The sequence below is a fragment of the Ixodes scapularis genome, unplaced genomic scaffold (genome assembly GCF_016920785.2).
Source record: "Ixodes scapularis isolate PalLabHiFi unplaced genomic scaffold, ASM1692078v2 PGA_scaffold6__148_contigs__length_123643588, whole genome shotgun sequence".
Lineage (NCBI taxonomy): Eukaryota > Metazoa > Arthropoda > Arachnida > Ixodida > Ixodidae > Ixodes > Ixodes scapularis.
The window spans coordinates 91,712,413-91,729,196 of NW_024609881.1; the positions used below are offsets into that span (position 1 = coordinate 91,712,413).

The 16,784-nt window shown below is 44.6% G+C and overlaps 1 protein-coding gene across 1 annotated transcript in view; it reads left to right on the forward strand.

Moving 5' to 3' along the window:
* LOC8041902 (arylsulfatase B-like) overlaps positions 1-16,784 on the forward strand; it is a 46,160-nt gene that overhangs the window by 22,179 nt on the left and 7,197 nt on the right. Inside the window, exons 4-7 of the mRNA XM_029970610.2 lie at positions 2,442-2,554; positions 5,013-5,123; positions 9,938-10,075; positions 14,565-14,691. Coding sequence (XP_029826470.2) covers positions 2,442-2,554; positions 5,013-5,123; positions 9,938-10,075; positions 14,565-14,691 — 489 coding nt within the window. The remainder of the gene's footprint in view (positions 1-2,441; positions 2,555-5,012; positions 5,124-9,937; positions 10,076-14,564; positions 14,692-16,784) is intronic.

Here is a 16,784-nt window from a genome sequence, read left to right on the forward strand (position 1 = left end):
TACCGATACAGCCATCACCCCATAAACTTTGTTTATTGTCAAAAATATTTGAGAGAGGCACCACAAACATTACGGTGAAGAGCCGTTAATTTTATTTTAGGAATCGGAGGTGGCCGTGGGACCTTTGTCATGACATGGAGAAGTCCACGTCGCTTGATGTCACCGGTCGTTTAGGCATCGCGTTTCGCGCCGCCCTCGGGTACAAAGGGCACAACGGGCCTGCTATGGCTACTCACTAGCGGCACCTCCGATTATAGACAACCTGCAGTGCTGTTTGGTTTGGCGCCATCTAGCGACTGAAACAAGAAATATTGGGTACCCTGGGAGTGGCGGCTACATTGTTCAAACGTGAGCTTTTACTCTGGTGGCGCCGCTTAGCATAGTGTCTGAAGCAAGAAATACTGGGTATCCCAGGAAGCCGTGTCGCGTAACGCGCCAGTAGAGCGGAAGCTACGGCCCTGGTGGGCCAATCGGAACGTGACTGCCTATCACGGGAGCGCGCCTGAACTCCGGAGGAGTATCAGGCTTTTCGCTGCCTCATGCTCCAATATGTGTGCGTTGCGCTCGTATATGTCGCGCATTTTAAAGCCTTCGGCACGAAATGTGGGGCTTATCGTTTACCCTTTGCCAAGTTACAACGAGACAGGGTATGACCGTGCGCTCTCACCCTACTGGCGCCGCCTGGCCGTTGCCGGTTGGCTATTGCACGATACCCGCCGTTTCGTCACTTGCACCGGGAAAGACGGACAAGGGGAAGCGGCAGCAAACTCCGTTCTTTCTTTGGACCTAATCGTGTCAGCTATCTTCGCAGGTGGCCTGCTGCGCGGCGTGTTCAACTTCAAAATTTTTTTTCTCGCCTTAAACACAAATTACTCCAATTAAACTTTCAAAATCAAACGACATCGATTGTTCTTTCAAACCCACCATATTTTGCATTTCTTTTTGGACCACCTCAGGGTGAAATAAACGGCTGTTATGCGTCAAAACGCACTTTTATTTCAAATTCAGGATTCTTTTTTACTGCAAGATGTTTATTTGAGCGGTTTTAAATTTATTTTATAGATTATATACCTACAGGACAGACGGTAGAAAGTTATTTTAAGTCCCGGGAGCAGTTATATATTTTTTAATAAAATACCAAAAATGTTAAATTTTTTAAGAATTTATTTTTTAAATATTTTAATTAAACAAAACTGTACAAGCCCAACCACATTGTAGGTCAAGAGCCGTGCAAAGCCATGGATTTCTTTTTTTAGAAATCGGAGGTGGTCGAGTGCAACGTCTGGGACGCTTGACATGGAATGACCCTTATCGAAACGAATGCTGTCCTGCCTACTGTATGCGTGATTCCAAGGAATGTGTGCACTTTTCCCTCCAATCGCTGAAGTTTTTTTTTTAAAAATTGTTTTATGTGGTTGCCGACACGAAGGTATTTGACCAACGAGTCATGTACAGCTTTTCTGTAGAAGACTTAGACACTTAAGGTTGCAAATCCTTTTAGTGTGTATGCAAGTGTATCTGGTGCGTGTTGCTTTTGAACGCGTTGCTCGTAAAAAAATATAAATATATTGCGTTTTACATGAGGTTCGATCGCAGCCAATGCTACGATCCGATCGACCCAATTCAGTTGTTCCAAAAAATGTATTGTCACGATGCTCGTCGTCTCTGTGCGTGTTCTATCACTGGTTGAGCAAAACACGCTCACAAAACAATAACGCCGAATGAGGCCACCATAAACTGTCCGTGATTGGTTTAGCAGGTGAAAATAGGCAGGTGACGAGCGCCATGACGGTACGGTTTCGTACTGACCTGATTAGTTGCATCGGATCATAGCTTTGGCCGCGTTCGCAATATGATTGCTATGATCGCCAGGATGCTACCTTCAGGGTGTGCGCCAGCATTCAGGGTTTGTTCTCTCTTTTTTGTTACTTCAATCTCGGGGTTTCTGGTGGGGATGATTATTTACACCAGCTTGTTTGCGCAGTTACTTTGCGTTCATTGATATAAAGTGTGTTGCGGTAACATCTGTTTTTTGTGTTATGCCCCAGTAGCACCCTGGTTTACACCCTGAAGGGTGTAAAATATATCGTGTGTACGACCAAAAGGCCCTCCTTTACTACGCGCCTCTTTAACTTCGTAACGGAAATTTTTACTTTCGGAAATTCGCGTTTAATACGGTGTCATAGGGTGCATTTGTTTTTCTCGCTGTGGTCGCACTACTGGTGCATTAACGCTGCTCAGATTTAAGAGTTGTCACCAGCGTAAGTGCCTTTTTGCGTGATTCTGGGAAAGCTAACTTTGCTGTGTCTTGTTCTGTTACTCATTCCCAAGCCTAACTTTTGAATAAAAAGGCGGTTGGCGTTGCCGTAATACAAAATTTGACGATGGCCGACTGATGCGCAGCGATAACGGAACATAACCAGTGATCTCGTTGCACACAGGGCTTCAGCATAACATGGTGTATCAAGCGGAACCTTGGGGCTTGTCTCCCAATTTCACGATAATGCCCGAGTACCTGAAGGAACTCGGCTACGCCAGTCACATTATCGGAAAGGTAATTTTATATAGTGTGTGTGCGCGCTTTAAGAACGATTGCAAAAATAGCAACATACAATTCGTTTTTTTTTTGTTTTGTTTTGTTTTGTTTTACAGCTACGCTGTATATGATTTGTAGATCGGGTTTTTTTGTGTCTGTCGACAGAAAATCATCGTACTCGCCTGGTCACCGTTCGCTCAAGCCTTATCATTTGTCATGTGGTTTCCACGTTTGTTTCAATAAGGAAACAAAACAAAACAAAAAAAAAAAACACGTGTAAAAACACGCGATAGATGATAAGGCGCTCTCGAACGATGATAATCACGTAGCGCTCCCTGCTACTCGGTAAAGATTGCAGTTGCATAAGCTGCCGCGGCAACGGCAACTTACGAAGTCTTTTGATTTCGAAGAAAATTTGGTACAGTGCATTCACCTTTCTTTCGTCGATCGTTTGGTACAGACCCTTTTGCTGTTTAGAAATATGAACTGCCGCTTGGGCGTCCCAAACGACTTCCGGTCGCACGGTCTTTGCAAGCCTATCGAGCTTGCTTATATCATCAGTGCTAGAAAGCATAAATGCTACAGGGATACCAAAGTTGAAGATTTAACGAGGGCCTTCGGCTGTACAATATTACATTTTGGAGGAGGAAAGTTGGTTTACAAGAATATTCAATACATTTTAACAGATCTCGCACTCCTTCGTTCTTTTGGCGTTCGCCTGAAGAATTGGTGGTTAAACGTTTAATCTACACTTCAAGTAGAGGTGTTAAGGAGGCTTCTGTTCATTCTTTTTATAAACCGGAAGTTCCCTGGAACGCGAAAGGAGCTGTGCAACGGTTAAATAATTTGGGAGTCGCTGGCTCGACCTTTGTGAAGTAAAGAGCAAAAAACCGCTTTTGTCCGCATGTCCTAGTTTTTATTTTAAAAATGGACAAATATTGAGGTGTTCGTCACCTCTCAACTCCTTTATTATCTTCCGAGTCACGTGCGCAGTGACGTGAAAGGGGGACGCGCGGGGTTCCGGTGAAGCTCTCTCTCCAGAGCCACCAGTGAGCAGCCAGAACTCACCCGCTCGCGACCACGTATACCACGTGCTTGCGCAGCGCGATCAACATGGTGAAAGGTGGAAAGTTTCATCCGGGTCCGGCCTATATCGTCCGGCCCTGTCCCCCTTCCCCTCCGGATTCTGGCGGCTGTTCGCGGTAGCAGGTAGAGACGACGGTTTTGTTGACCTCAGGTAGATGGCGCCACTAAAACACCGTATAATAAACGTTTTGTGGATGATACCAGGTTTTTGGTGCATTTATATTTAGGCTGGAACGACAAGATTTATAGAATAATTTCCTTTTCTGGAGTAGCTATTTGTACAATTTCCTATATTTTTACACGTACCCTACTGATGTCATGCCGCGTGGTTCCCATGGCCGCCGCTCGCGGCTGCACGTCGGGAAATATTCTAACTTTTGCTTTGCGATTACGTGGCGGAATCGAAACATTTTGAAGGGAGCAGATGTGTTTTCTGTCCTTTGTTACATTATAAACAATGTCAAAAGTAGAAGATGCAAGTACTTTCAGCGTTAAAATCGTTGCACAGCTGCTTTAAAGGCTGGAGCACCGACTAGTGGCGTTTAACATCAAAAGAGTCTATACAGGGTGAAACAAGGAGACGCCAGACTCTTTAAATCGACCGGAAAATTCGGTTTCTTAACCTATCGCGCTACGACTTTGTGCAGCGTTGCCCACAGATGGTGCATTTTTTCTCTAAAATTTGCAAAGAGCGAACTTACCTCAGGAAAAAGTAAAGAAAGAAAAAGGCTTAGCTCCTATGGAAACGCAGCGACGCCACCGGTCTGCAAACAACACGGCGCCGTTTCGCACGGGAGACAAGAGATGGCGCAAACGGTCGCGACGCCAACTGCCGCCAACGAACGAGCAGACGACGCCGAGAGGCGGCCCTTTAGCAGACAAGGAACTGCAGTTCCTTGCTGTTACCGCGCCTGTCTTTTTTGTTTCTGCGACTGTCGCCGCCTGCGGAACGCGCGCCGCTTTTGAGTCGAAAAGATCGTCTGCTAAAAAGGCCTGCTTTCGGCGCCGTATATATGCTCGTTCGTTGGCGGCGTTTGTTGCGCCATCTCTTGTCTCCCGTGCGAAACGACGCCGTGTTGTTTGCAGACCGGTGGCGTCGCTGCGTTTCCATAGGAGCTAAGCCTTTTTCTTTCTTTACTTTTTCCCCAGGTAAGTTCGGTGTTTGCAAATTTTAGAGAAACAATGCACCATCTGTGGGCAACGCTGCACAAAGTTGTAGCACGATAGGTTAAGAAACCGAATTTTCTGGTCGATTTAAGGAGCCCGGCGTCTCCTTGTTTCACCCTGTAGTGCAGTGGGGAATCGTTGCAGGTGATACCACAGCTTCGCTGTCTAACCACCTTCACAGCTTGGATTGGAGCCTTAATTTATTTTTCTTCTTGCTTTGCAGTGGGGCATAGGTTATTACAAGGAAAGTTACACGCCGACTTACCGGGGATTTGATTCTTTCTATGGCTACTACAACGGTGGTGAAGACTATTACAGCCACAAATTTTCTATGGTGAGCACACTCACTAGAACTTGATGCAAAACCTGCCTTACAATAAATGTAAAAAAGACAAGAACGAAAAACTGATTGAAAAATATGGGATAAACGTCTCAAAGTCAAAACACAACGTGTGGGACCAGGACTAGCTTTACACCATTTGCTATTCCTATATTAAAGCGACGCTAAACTTAAACGAAAACGTTATTTTCAAAGTGCCTCAATAGAGCCCGTATGTCACAAAATACAATTTTGCAAGAAATGATATATTGTATGTAATATACTTTGGTCGCGAAACTTATTTTTAGTATCGCGATGTGTTTTTATTTGCTGCGTCTATTTGAGGAGTATGTGGAAATATAAAATCGCGTTTCAGAACCACTTCTTACTTCAATCGAGTTCTACGGCCTAAATATTGCGAGATTCTTTTTATCGGGGAAAGAATATATTTTACGTACGTCTGCGATTCAGGCGCTTCAAAGATACACTTTGGGAGCTTCTGTGTCGGTAGAAGCAATCCCGAAACATATTGTTATTAATGGTTGACGCGCCACAATATTAAAATTGTTTGTAACTCGAAATGTGTCAAGCGACGAAAATATTGCACTAAACAGCTTGTTTAAAAAAAAAAAAAAGACGACGATTTTATTACTTTACACATGTCTCCTGTCCAAACCTAAAAAAAAAGAAAATGTTTTGGGACGTTGCCCTTTTAAAATTTGTTGTACCTTGGCACTGTCAAAAAAAAATATTAATAGCGCAACAGCGTCAGGGTGAGAACAATATAATTTCAATCCGACATATTGAACAATAAATTATGCAGAATTTGTTTTTCACGCAGTCCTTACATAAAAACCTTTGCGAGCATAAATACACGGTCAGTGACCCTTCAAGGACATGCACACATACACACAGACATATATAATTTATTACGACGTTTTGAGCGGGGACCGCTCATTACGATATATATATATATATATATATATATATATATATAGAGAGAGAGAGAGAGGGAGAGAGAGTTCAAAGATGCGTACTGGCGGAGTTACTAATACGAAGTTTATTACGACATTTCGAGCGGTACCCGTTCGAAATGTCTGCGGTTTGTGCAGGTGAGTTATTCGGCCAGGGGGCCATAGTATAGGGAGATAGTTGCCACTATCAGTAGGCTAATTAAGTAAAATATGTCAATTAACTTTTTAATTATTGCAACCAGACATATCGTTCCAATTAGAAACTTGTTGAGCATCATCGCAAACCACTAAATTAACTCTTTCTAGAAAGACATACTGCCGGGGCAGCATTTTACGGCGTTCTGTAAAAACGCTAGATTTGGACGCGTTTCTAGATTTCGGTTTCTTATCGGAGCGCATCACCGCGCCCGCGGTCCTGCTCCCAAGTGGCTGAGACGCGCTTGTCACACCTGCGACCATTTTCCCTGCATTCTTCGAGGGAGGCGAGGGGTGGCTTCACGCCGCGACCACCGGGGAGCAGGACCGCGGGCGCGAAGGTGCGCTCCGATAAGAAACCGAAATCTAGAAACTTGTCCAAGTGAAGCGTTTTTACCGAACGCCGTAAAATGCTGACTCGTCATCATATTCTTCTAATAATATTCGATTTAGTGGTTTTCGATGATGCTCAGCAAGTTTCTAATTGGAACTAGTATATGTCTATTTACACTAATTAAATATTTTACATAATTAGCCGACTAATTGTGGCGACTATCGCCCTATACTAGGTCCTGTAGGCCGTATAACTCACCTGCTATTATCGCATTAGTGTAGCTTTCATGGCTTTCTTGAAAAAAATCTGAAAGGTTTAAAATATTAAGAAAAGACTGTATATATATACCTATGTGCAGGTTCTTAAGAGGTCACTGACAGGGAATTATTTTTGCTCGCAAACGTTTTTATTTGTATATGACACATGAGAGCAGAACTACCCAGAACACACGGCTCAAAGTTCGTTTTTTTTTTTTTTTTTTTTTTTTTTCGCCTAAATATCGGTCGATCGAGAACTGGCCGGTTTAACTCGCGCTCACTCTCTTCTCCGTGGTTCCGTGCCGTTCTCACCAAATATACACACTAAATATAATCAAAGTCGAAGGTCATCGAAGTCGCAGACTCAATTAAAAAGAAAATAAAAAAAATAGGAAATGATTTTGTTTTGGCTTCTAAAAAAAATGCAAATGAGTAAACTAAAAAAAAAAAAAACAAAAAAAAAAAACGTAACTTGGAGAACGGGCAGCTCTGTGTGCATTCTCTGCGTAATTCTCAACATGGCGTCGTATCGCGGGAGCTGCGGGCTGGGCGGCTGCACAAATCCCACTAGGCGATAGCGGAGGACTAAGGGCGTGGAACCTCTAGTTCAGAACTGCTGTTCGCGGTCCCGGCAAATTTGTCTAGCTTCGAAAGAGAAATATTTCACCAATCAAAACAATTAGGATTTATTCCGTACGACAAGCTCGACCACCCAGCCGATTAGCACGAAGACATCGCCGAGTCGTCGCCCCTTCTCCTGGCTGAAGACATCGCTCGTTTTACGAACACGAATTGGTAGGAGTTCGAAAAAAGCGCAAACGTCAAGCACTAAGTGCTTGCGTTTTGCGTTTTTCGTACAACGTGCGCGTGTTGCGTTTGCTTCGCCCTTCCGAAAAAAACGAAGGAAAAAAAAGAAAGTTAAGGCGGTGGGGTGTAGCCACCTGACTTCTAGCAACTCTCTCCTCCTCTTTATTTCTTTTTACTCCCCAGTCCAGTTTCGGCTTTGGTTTGGAGCGGTTGCGTTTTCTTTTTTCTTCTTTTACCTCACTTGTAATATACGTTATGCTGTAGCGAAATTTTCATTGGGTAGTCTTCTGACAACCATACCAAACCACCCGGCAAAGGAAAAAAAAATTGGGGTGTAGTCAGTGTCTTTTTGAAGTTTGTTTCGGAATGTTCGTGCATACACTCGCACATATATGATACAACTCCACGGGCAACGGACAAGGGCAGTTTCCGAACGGCGCTCTTCTTGGTCGATCATTTGCGCAAACGTTGTTAATCGTAAAAGCCAGGATAAAATCACTTCCCACCGCAGGCAATGTGCACCCAACGCTCTACCGGATCCGGTGCTTCTGTCCGTAAAGCGGGCCGATGTCATTGGAGGCTCACCGATCGAGCGGATGCGCCACGTTAATGCACCAGGCCTTTTTGGAAGCTGCAGGCAACTGATTTACTTCTTGTAACGTTAGGTGTGACCAACTTTGAGCTTAGGTAAACACATTCTGCATAATGCTGCGTCCTCGGGCTAGTGTCAACGTGCAACATCGCTGTGCTTTATCGGTGGCGGCAGTCTGATAAACCGTTACAAATATAAAAAAAAGGTGCCAGAGTAAATGTTCCGCAACATCTGTTTGAAAAGATACATTATTTCCTGAGCACGCCTGTGCACTCTTAAGAGAAGAGTTCGTCAGTACATTTTCTTGTAAGACACGGAGGCAGCCAGTTCCGACGAACGATAGGATCCCTGTGAACGACGACGTTAAAGGCCGACGACCAGATTCGAGATTCTGCAAGGCAGAAGATCCTCCTTACCGTGGGGGAGGAGGAAACAGGCAATGGTGGACAGGGTAGAAGGGGGAGAGGAGGAACCCAGGGAAAAGCGGAAAGCGCGAACTGGTCGTCGGTCTTTAAGAGTACGATTTGACACGGCAGGACTGGGTACCCGCTCGGTGTATTGTGGCCTGTCCGGTGAGGTACGACACCATCTATGGTTACGATGTGGCACTGGCAGATAGTTGGCTGGAAGCTCCACTGAGTGGCCGGGAGCTGCGCCACAGCGCGGCCGTAGGAGGTGTCACTACCATACCCGAGGACTACTTTGTGTGGCAATGCAGTGAAAGGTACGGGAGCGCTGCTCGAGAGCTGTTCACTTTCTTGTGAGTGCGGAGTGAATATAGTTTTCACGTTTAAATATTCTAAGCTTAAATGGTAAAACAAAATGGCTAGGTGGTGCGAGCTACCGCCCGATCCAAAGGGCTCAGCCGGACTCATTCATCCATCCATTTATCGATCGATATTTCTCGGTCTGCTCACAATCCTCATGGGGAGCCAACACATTTACATTTCGCTTTCTGCTCGTCGGCGCAGATGCACTGGTTCTCTTCTGGCCTTCTTGAATGCAGGCATTAGGTCTTTCGAAGAACCATTGAACACCGTGAGCACGTCTTTAGGGACTAGCTTCTTTATGCGGTATATCCCGGTACCTTATCCTCCTGTTCAGAGTGCCTGCTTCACAGAATCGTAGATGGTGATTTATCGTCACAAGGATCTCCCTTGGTATCATCTTCTCTCCCGCGGTTCTTAGCGATTCATCACTGGGCAGCTGGCGGACAGGCACGCAAGAAGCCTTACACAATGTCGAATTTGCAATACGGGAACAGAACGGGAAACCCTTGAGCCACGCGGTACATAACCCATTGGGCAGCAGGATGAAACAGCGAAAATAGCTAAATCCAAACCCAACCCCCCCTCCCCCCCCCTCATGCTACAAATCAGACTGTATAAAAGAAGAATGCGCGAATCTAGTTTTGTCGTGGATTAAACCTGCAAACGCCAATATGCACAGGGAAAATGAGAACGTTTAATGTAATGTTCATTGGTCCTGCGTGCTTCGCATAACTTTGCTTTAGTCTTATTTTTTGCTTCGCCATTCGCTAGGACACCTGCAGTGTTCGTAGCAATTAGCTGCCTCCATGTTCAGCAGAAAAGCGAACTCCCAAACCCCTTTTTACAATGCAGATTGGTTTGGCACTTTGGTTTGGCTTTGGTTAACTGTTTTTATTTCAGGTGGTTGATAATGATACCGAGCTGGGACTGGACTTTTGGAATGACACAACGCCTGTTCGAGACCAAGGGGGCCACTACTCTACGAGGTTATTCACAGAAAGAGCTCTTTCTCTTATCAAGGATCACGATGTAAACAAGGTGATCAATCTACATTTTTTATGAGAACTTTTTAGAAGGAGAGGGACCAAATCGCGAAGCAAACGTTGCGCCTTCGTTTTTATTTTCAGTGCGAGCTCCTCATTGGCGGAGAATGGCTCAGGAAGTACTAACGCGCTTAGGGGAAGCAGCAGTGTAGAGCGCCAAATACGGGGGCGGAACATATGTTTCGCTTTGTACGTCCGCGAAATCAACAAGGTCCGACTGAAATAGTGATGCCCTTTTGTGCCCTCTCATCTACAAAAAAAAAAAATGTGCAACGAAAAGCTCGAACTTTGATCGAATTCGACGCTAATGGTTAGGATACACACCAAATGTTTGAGAACATGACATTCCCATGATCAAGAGATGAAACAGACAAATGACGTGTTTCCATTCGCCGACGTCCCTCCTCAGCCTAAAATTTGTCAAACGAGATATTGCATCTTGGCCGTCTGAAAATCTACATCTGTTAAAAAAAAAAAAAAAGACAAAAATCTTGGCGCGAGAAAGACAATTTTGTATTTCTTGTGCCACAGCCGTCCACGATGCCATTAACTGGTTTGACAGATATTCATCCCAGGTGGGCGTCGGCACATGCAAAAAAATCGGTTTACTGTTTTATCGTTTGATCAAGATGACGGTATGTCTTCAAACTTCCGCATTCTGTATTCGCCGCGGACGTTGCATCCACAGCTTTCTGCGATTCGAAGTTTTCTTAAGCGGGTAAAACAAATAAATTAGGTATTACTTTCTTTATCGTACCCGGTAGATCTTAAAGTGATGTATGATAAACACGAGGTATCGCGCTGATTAACAAGCAGGGGAAGACTACTCAGTGCACGTGCGCATTACTGAAGGAGAAGGGCGCTATGCGGTTGTGACGGTAAGAATTTAAAAAAAAAAAGGAACTCGGGATTCCGGATTGATTGATGTAGGTGAAACGTCGTATTTATAAAACGACTTAATAAATAAGCGTTGAAAAGCGCACGTTATATGAATTCAAATGTCAGGTTTAGTCATGAGAGACCTTCTCACGAGTTGCTGCACTGGTGATGCTACCGACCGCAGCCTTGAGGATGGTGGGCGCGAAGATGCTCGAACAAAGGGCTCGGTGTGTGTTGTGTCTCTGCGGCAGCTTAGTTGTTGCCTTCACGGGCCTTCAGACGTTCGCCCGGGCCATTAATTGGCTGGTGGGGACGCAGGTATCGAATTGTTCTTTTTCACCGAGTCGTGTTTGGTCCCATGCCAAGGGTTCCCAGCAGGGCTGGGCAGAGACACTCTAAAAAGTATTCGGTAGTGCAAATACTGAAATACGTGTATTTTAACGCCCAAAATACAAATACTGAGATAGATTTGTGTTTTGTGTAACGGGAAATCTCTGAGATACTTCTGCGAAACCAGCGAAAAAGTATTCCGGAATACAGATACAGATACTTATAGAAATACATTTGTTTCCGAACGGTCCTAGGTGGGAACGGTGTAGTTCGTGGCGAATATGAATGGTAATTTATGCTTGTGCTCCTTTTTTGTATAATTTTATGCTGTTCCCCTTACCTCGAACTCTCTATTTATCGTTAATGCCGCTAAAAAAAAGAACAAAAAAACATGTGATATCCGTTGAACTGAATACTATAAACAACTTAATTTTCGCCAATCGCCTACAATTCGCGATAAATAGGTCCCGCTAACAATTCCGGTAACATCTAAACACATTGGAATCTATATTGAGATCCCACAGCGTCGCGAAAATTAGAGCCCTCGAATAATTCTAGAACTTCAGGCTTGACCTAAATCGCGAAATATTGAGCCCGTGAAAAATAACTCTTTTACAGAAAGGTAAAGACTGCGTACCATGCTTGAAAAAGGCGTCTGTCCGAAATGACCCCGGTTTTGTTGTGAGGGCGCAACACAAACTGTCGTATTATACGCTTCTGAGTCGCCCATTGTGCAGGAAGATTGTACAACAGGACCGTGATTTTTCTTCACTCAACTCTTTTAGGGAGTTATTTGTAAAACTGGAAAGACTGGAGGGCTTTGTGAGTGGAGCTTTTTTTGTTATTCTTGCCCGTAATTTTTTAAACCACAGTTTTTTTATGTTGGTGATTGAGATGGATTATGTTATAAGGCGGGTTTATATTATAAATTAAGAAACAACTTGCATCCAATTAATGTTTTTATACTTTGAATTTATCTTAAAAAGGACAGCAAATGTAACGAGATACCTAAGTATGGCAGGGTATCGCAATACAAGCGATACACCTTAAATGTAATTTAATACTCAGATGCAAATACATTTTTCGAATGTATCTTGATATAGAGATAGAGATATTTGAAAGTATCTCTAAGATACTATCGCGATACATTTGTATCGCGATACTGCCCAGCCCTGGTGCGTGCATGTGCCCTCGCGTCGGCTGCTGTGGCTTCTTTTTTTTTTTTCTTCTTTTTTTTTCTCGAACAATCTACACCTTCATGGCGGTGCTCAATTCAGCCATTACAAGTAGCGAATTACTGGTCAATAATTACTTCTTTAAAAAATGGCGTAGTTGTCAATTTGCAATTTGGCGAGAATAATTTGTAACATGTAAATATTTTGCCATGAATTACTTTCTAACTACTCCCTACTTTTATGAATCTGTAAACAAGTTGCGGAAACTAAGACCGTATGTTCAGTCCGTTCAACCGTGTAAGACCCAACTCCCTGATACGACATACAGGACTGCCACATATACAATGAGGAGCGCAATAAAAAGGTAATCAGATAAAAGAAAGAGAAACGCGCTCCATTCGGTCCCAATTTAGATTTTTTTTTTATTTAAAATTTATTTGCACATTTGGAAGGACCAGTCAGAATCACGTACGAAGCAGCCGAACAACATACCGTCGTCATTGAATACGTGCGCCAGCTGAATCCATCTCAATTCCTGAAGTAGTCGGATCTCAATTGTTTCGTCGAAACACGCTTCATGCGAACACGTTTTTTGGACAACGTTTCGTCGACACACGTTTTATGGACACACGTTTTGTCGACACTTCGATTTTTAGTTTAAACTCGTTCGTTGGACACATGCTTCTACAACGTTGCGCTGACAAGCTACCTTTTTTTTTACTAAGGGGATTGTATTGGTTACTGAATTAATTTCGTTCGCTGGAAGCATACCGGAAATAAATCGAGTTCACCCAGACGGCTCCTTTAGGGCACAAACAAATTTACCGGCCCTAATCCTCAACTCAAGTTTATAATATATTATGTTATCCCTCGCTCTGCTCAGGTGCCATTAATATAATGTCATGGCCGAGCTAGCACCAGGCATCGTCGGAACCGCCGAGGCCTCGGCAAGCTCGGGTACCACCCAGATATCGTCGACCGAGGCGACGCGCGCGGAAAGACATTTTCGACAAAGCGTCGCAAGGCGTGTCTACGAAACCGACGCGGAAACCTTTCCGTGAAACGAATTGTCGATGAAACGTCGCAGTGACAAAAAAACGATCTGTTACGGGAACGTCGTTTGAGAAACTCACTGTCACCGGTAGTAATTGGCATTGGAATGCGTCACACGTTGGATAACTACGCGGGACTTGGCATACATGAAGAGAGCCAAGCTTGGAAACTGATGCATCCTATGAATGTGGTTTGCGTCCCAAATATACCATAATAAACCTCGCCCATCGCTTTTTAAACTGCCAGTGACAAAAGCCAACACCACCGCGTGCGTCGAAATAGAGAAACCTATCTTTCCGTTCTATTAGATCTTATTCAACTCAGGCCTGTAAAATCTTGCTCTGCAAGTTGTTGTTTCTGTGAAATTTTGTAGATATTCCGCCAGAGAAGGACTGATCATATCGGGGACCGGTATAAACGCAAACCTATAATTTTCAAGAAACAAAAAAGAATGAAAGTGCATTAGCGCTATATCAGTTAAATATCTGCCTGTTACCATACATGTTTTTACAACGATCGCTGTAATGTGAATATGCATGATATTGAAGAAAATATTGCGATACAATTTGTGCATGCATAATGTTTAGTCGTGTTTCGGAAATACAACATCAAATTAGTCTGAAACACAGCAAGAGAAGGCAATAATATACATATTTACAGAAGTTATTATTAATAATATTTAATTACACTTAGATAAGAGTAACTTTAAACGCAATTGACTACATTTACGAAGTAAGAATCACAAGTATGGTGTTTACTAAGTCGTACGCCGTCCAACACAGCGTCTGCTGCAATAGCGACGGTCGCTTCTTGCAATACCCGGACCAAAAACGAGGGGCAGATGTGGTGCTCTGCTACGAAAGCAAAAGGTATCCAGACCCCAAAATATACTCGGCACCTTAACTAACCTTTATGCTTCTTAACGTCTCAAATAAAAAGCAGAACGCAGCAGTGTCACGCAACGTATAAAAAATGGGACTGTGAATAACCTCTCGGAGATATTGTCCTGGAGGGCAGATCATGAGATTTGTTTTCTTCATTTCACAGCCTCTATTCTTGTTCATGGCACATCAGGCTGTCCACTGCGGTGACTGCTTGGTAGGAATGAAAGCTCCGGCTTCCTCGGCTGCGCATTTCCCCTACATACACGACTCGAACAGGTCGATACATGCCGGTAAGAGTTCTGTTTAAATATAGAACGAGTAAAATCAGATTCATGACTGTGCTTTTTTTTTTTTGCAGTGGAGTTACTAGCAACAACATTGTTTTGATAATAAAATAACCCGTTTCATTGCTTGGCTTGAGCGGCGTTGGCGTCGCCGTCGCCGTCGGCCTTACCGCGCAGTGCATTAAGGGAAGCGTCCCATAATTCACTGCCGTGACGCTTCGGCAAAGTGACGTTTTGGGCACCGTTCCGAAACGGCGCGTGACGACGTTCGTTTTCGCGCGTGAAAGAAGCAGGAGGGGACGAGGAGAGGGTACTGATGAGGAAGGGGGGCATACCCTCCCCTCAGTGCCCTCACCTCATCCTCCTCAAGAGCTGCGCTCTAAATCGGCGTTACAGGAAGTTGTGAACATTTTTAATTTTTCTGTCTAGTGGTTATGAATGCCTGTAGTGCAGTGTTCAATAAGTGATAATCAACATTTGATTAGAAGACAACAAACGGTCGTTTCGGGGTGTGTACGGAAGAACCTATTGTTTATTAATTTTCCCGCTAAGTTCAGCGAACAAGTTGACGTCAAGAGTGAGGTCATAGTGTCATATGACCTGAGAACACATGACGTGGTCATGTGACGTCAAGTTATGTGGCAATTGTTTCCCAGCGGGAAAATAACGTCTTGGGGTCATGTCGCGGTCCGAAGCGAAGCCATGATGCCACATGGCGTTGCATTATGACGTTATAGTGCCTTTAATCGCAAATTTGATTTCAAACGGTTGTGAGCCCTTTCTGATATAGAGTATATTCCCATATAACGTAATTTTATTTTTAAAGCGCAGCTCTTAGGCGCCCGTTTCCGGCTTGAGCGGCGTCGGCGTAACCGTGAGGTTACGTGAACCCCCCCCCCCCCCAAGGTCTCGTGACCCCCCAAGGTCCCGTGCGCCCCCCCCCCCCCCCCCCATGGCCACGCGGCCCCTTCCCCGGTCACGCGACCCCCCCCAAGGTCACGTGACCCCCCCCCCCCCCCCAAGAACACGTGAGCCTCAGTACCCTTCCCTCCTCCTCCAGAAGAGCTGCGCTCTTATTCGGCGTTACAGGGAGTTGTACACGTCGTTCATTGTTTGGCTATACGTTGATATCAACGTTGAACGAACTTGCCAAATGCACCGAGTGCAGAATGATGCTGTCGCCGTCATTGTTGTGGTAAAAGTACCGACCTAAACCACCTCGACCGAAACTATGGTGCCTTTCTGCTCGAATTGATGATGAATTGATGGGTGAGATTGCGAGTGCAGTCACTGCCAATTTTTATCTATAGGCGTTGGTCGCTGCAACGTGTGATTTATATTTGCGATGACTTCAAGCCTTTCGGCCCCCGCAGAGATATTTACAGACGGAGTAATTTTTCGGAGCCAGCTGACCCCAAAACAGTTGGTTGCGATCTTTCAATTAATATAACCATTTACTCTGGAGAAAACGGATGATATTGAGACGGCGGGTGTATCGCTGGGGTACGTGGTAACCTACCCGGCCCACCCATTCACGCCTCTTCCCAGCGACAGTCTTCGGCGGGTTACAATAAAACTATTAACCCACCTGGCCCACCCGTAAACGATGCTTCGCGGCGGCTCTCAAAGGATACGACTAAAAACTAGTTCGTTGGAATAACCAGCAATACGTTTTGTGGGACTTTTAATTTTGGTCATCGCATACAGGTGGATCAAATTTTAACCCTGATGAGTGAGATCGTTGAGACCCGAGAGCTTTCCCAAACGAATACGACGGGGACGATTTTTTTCAATCCTCTGGTAAAGTCACCATGTTTATCTCTCCCGGATGCTGACTGGACGCTTCAACCTTTCACCCGCACACAGATTATGAAATGGCTGCGAGTGTGTACAAGTGTGAACGAGTCCAGTGACGACTCGTTCCAGTGACTGACGACACGGACGACCCAGTCAAGTGACTGACGACATGCGACACCGCAAAGTCATGTGACACTGTTACACCACACAACAACCCGATGAAACGTGACGAGACGTCATGCAACGTCACAATGAGTACTACACGTGACATTGTAACGTCACGTGACGTCACGGCCCTACAC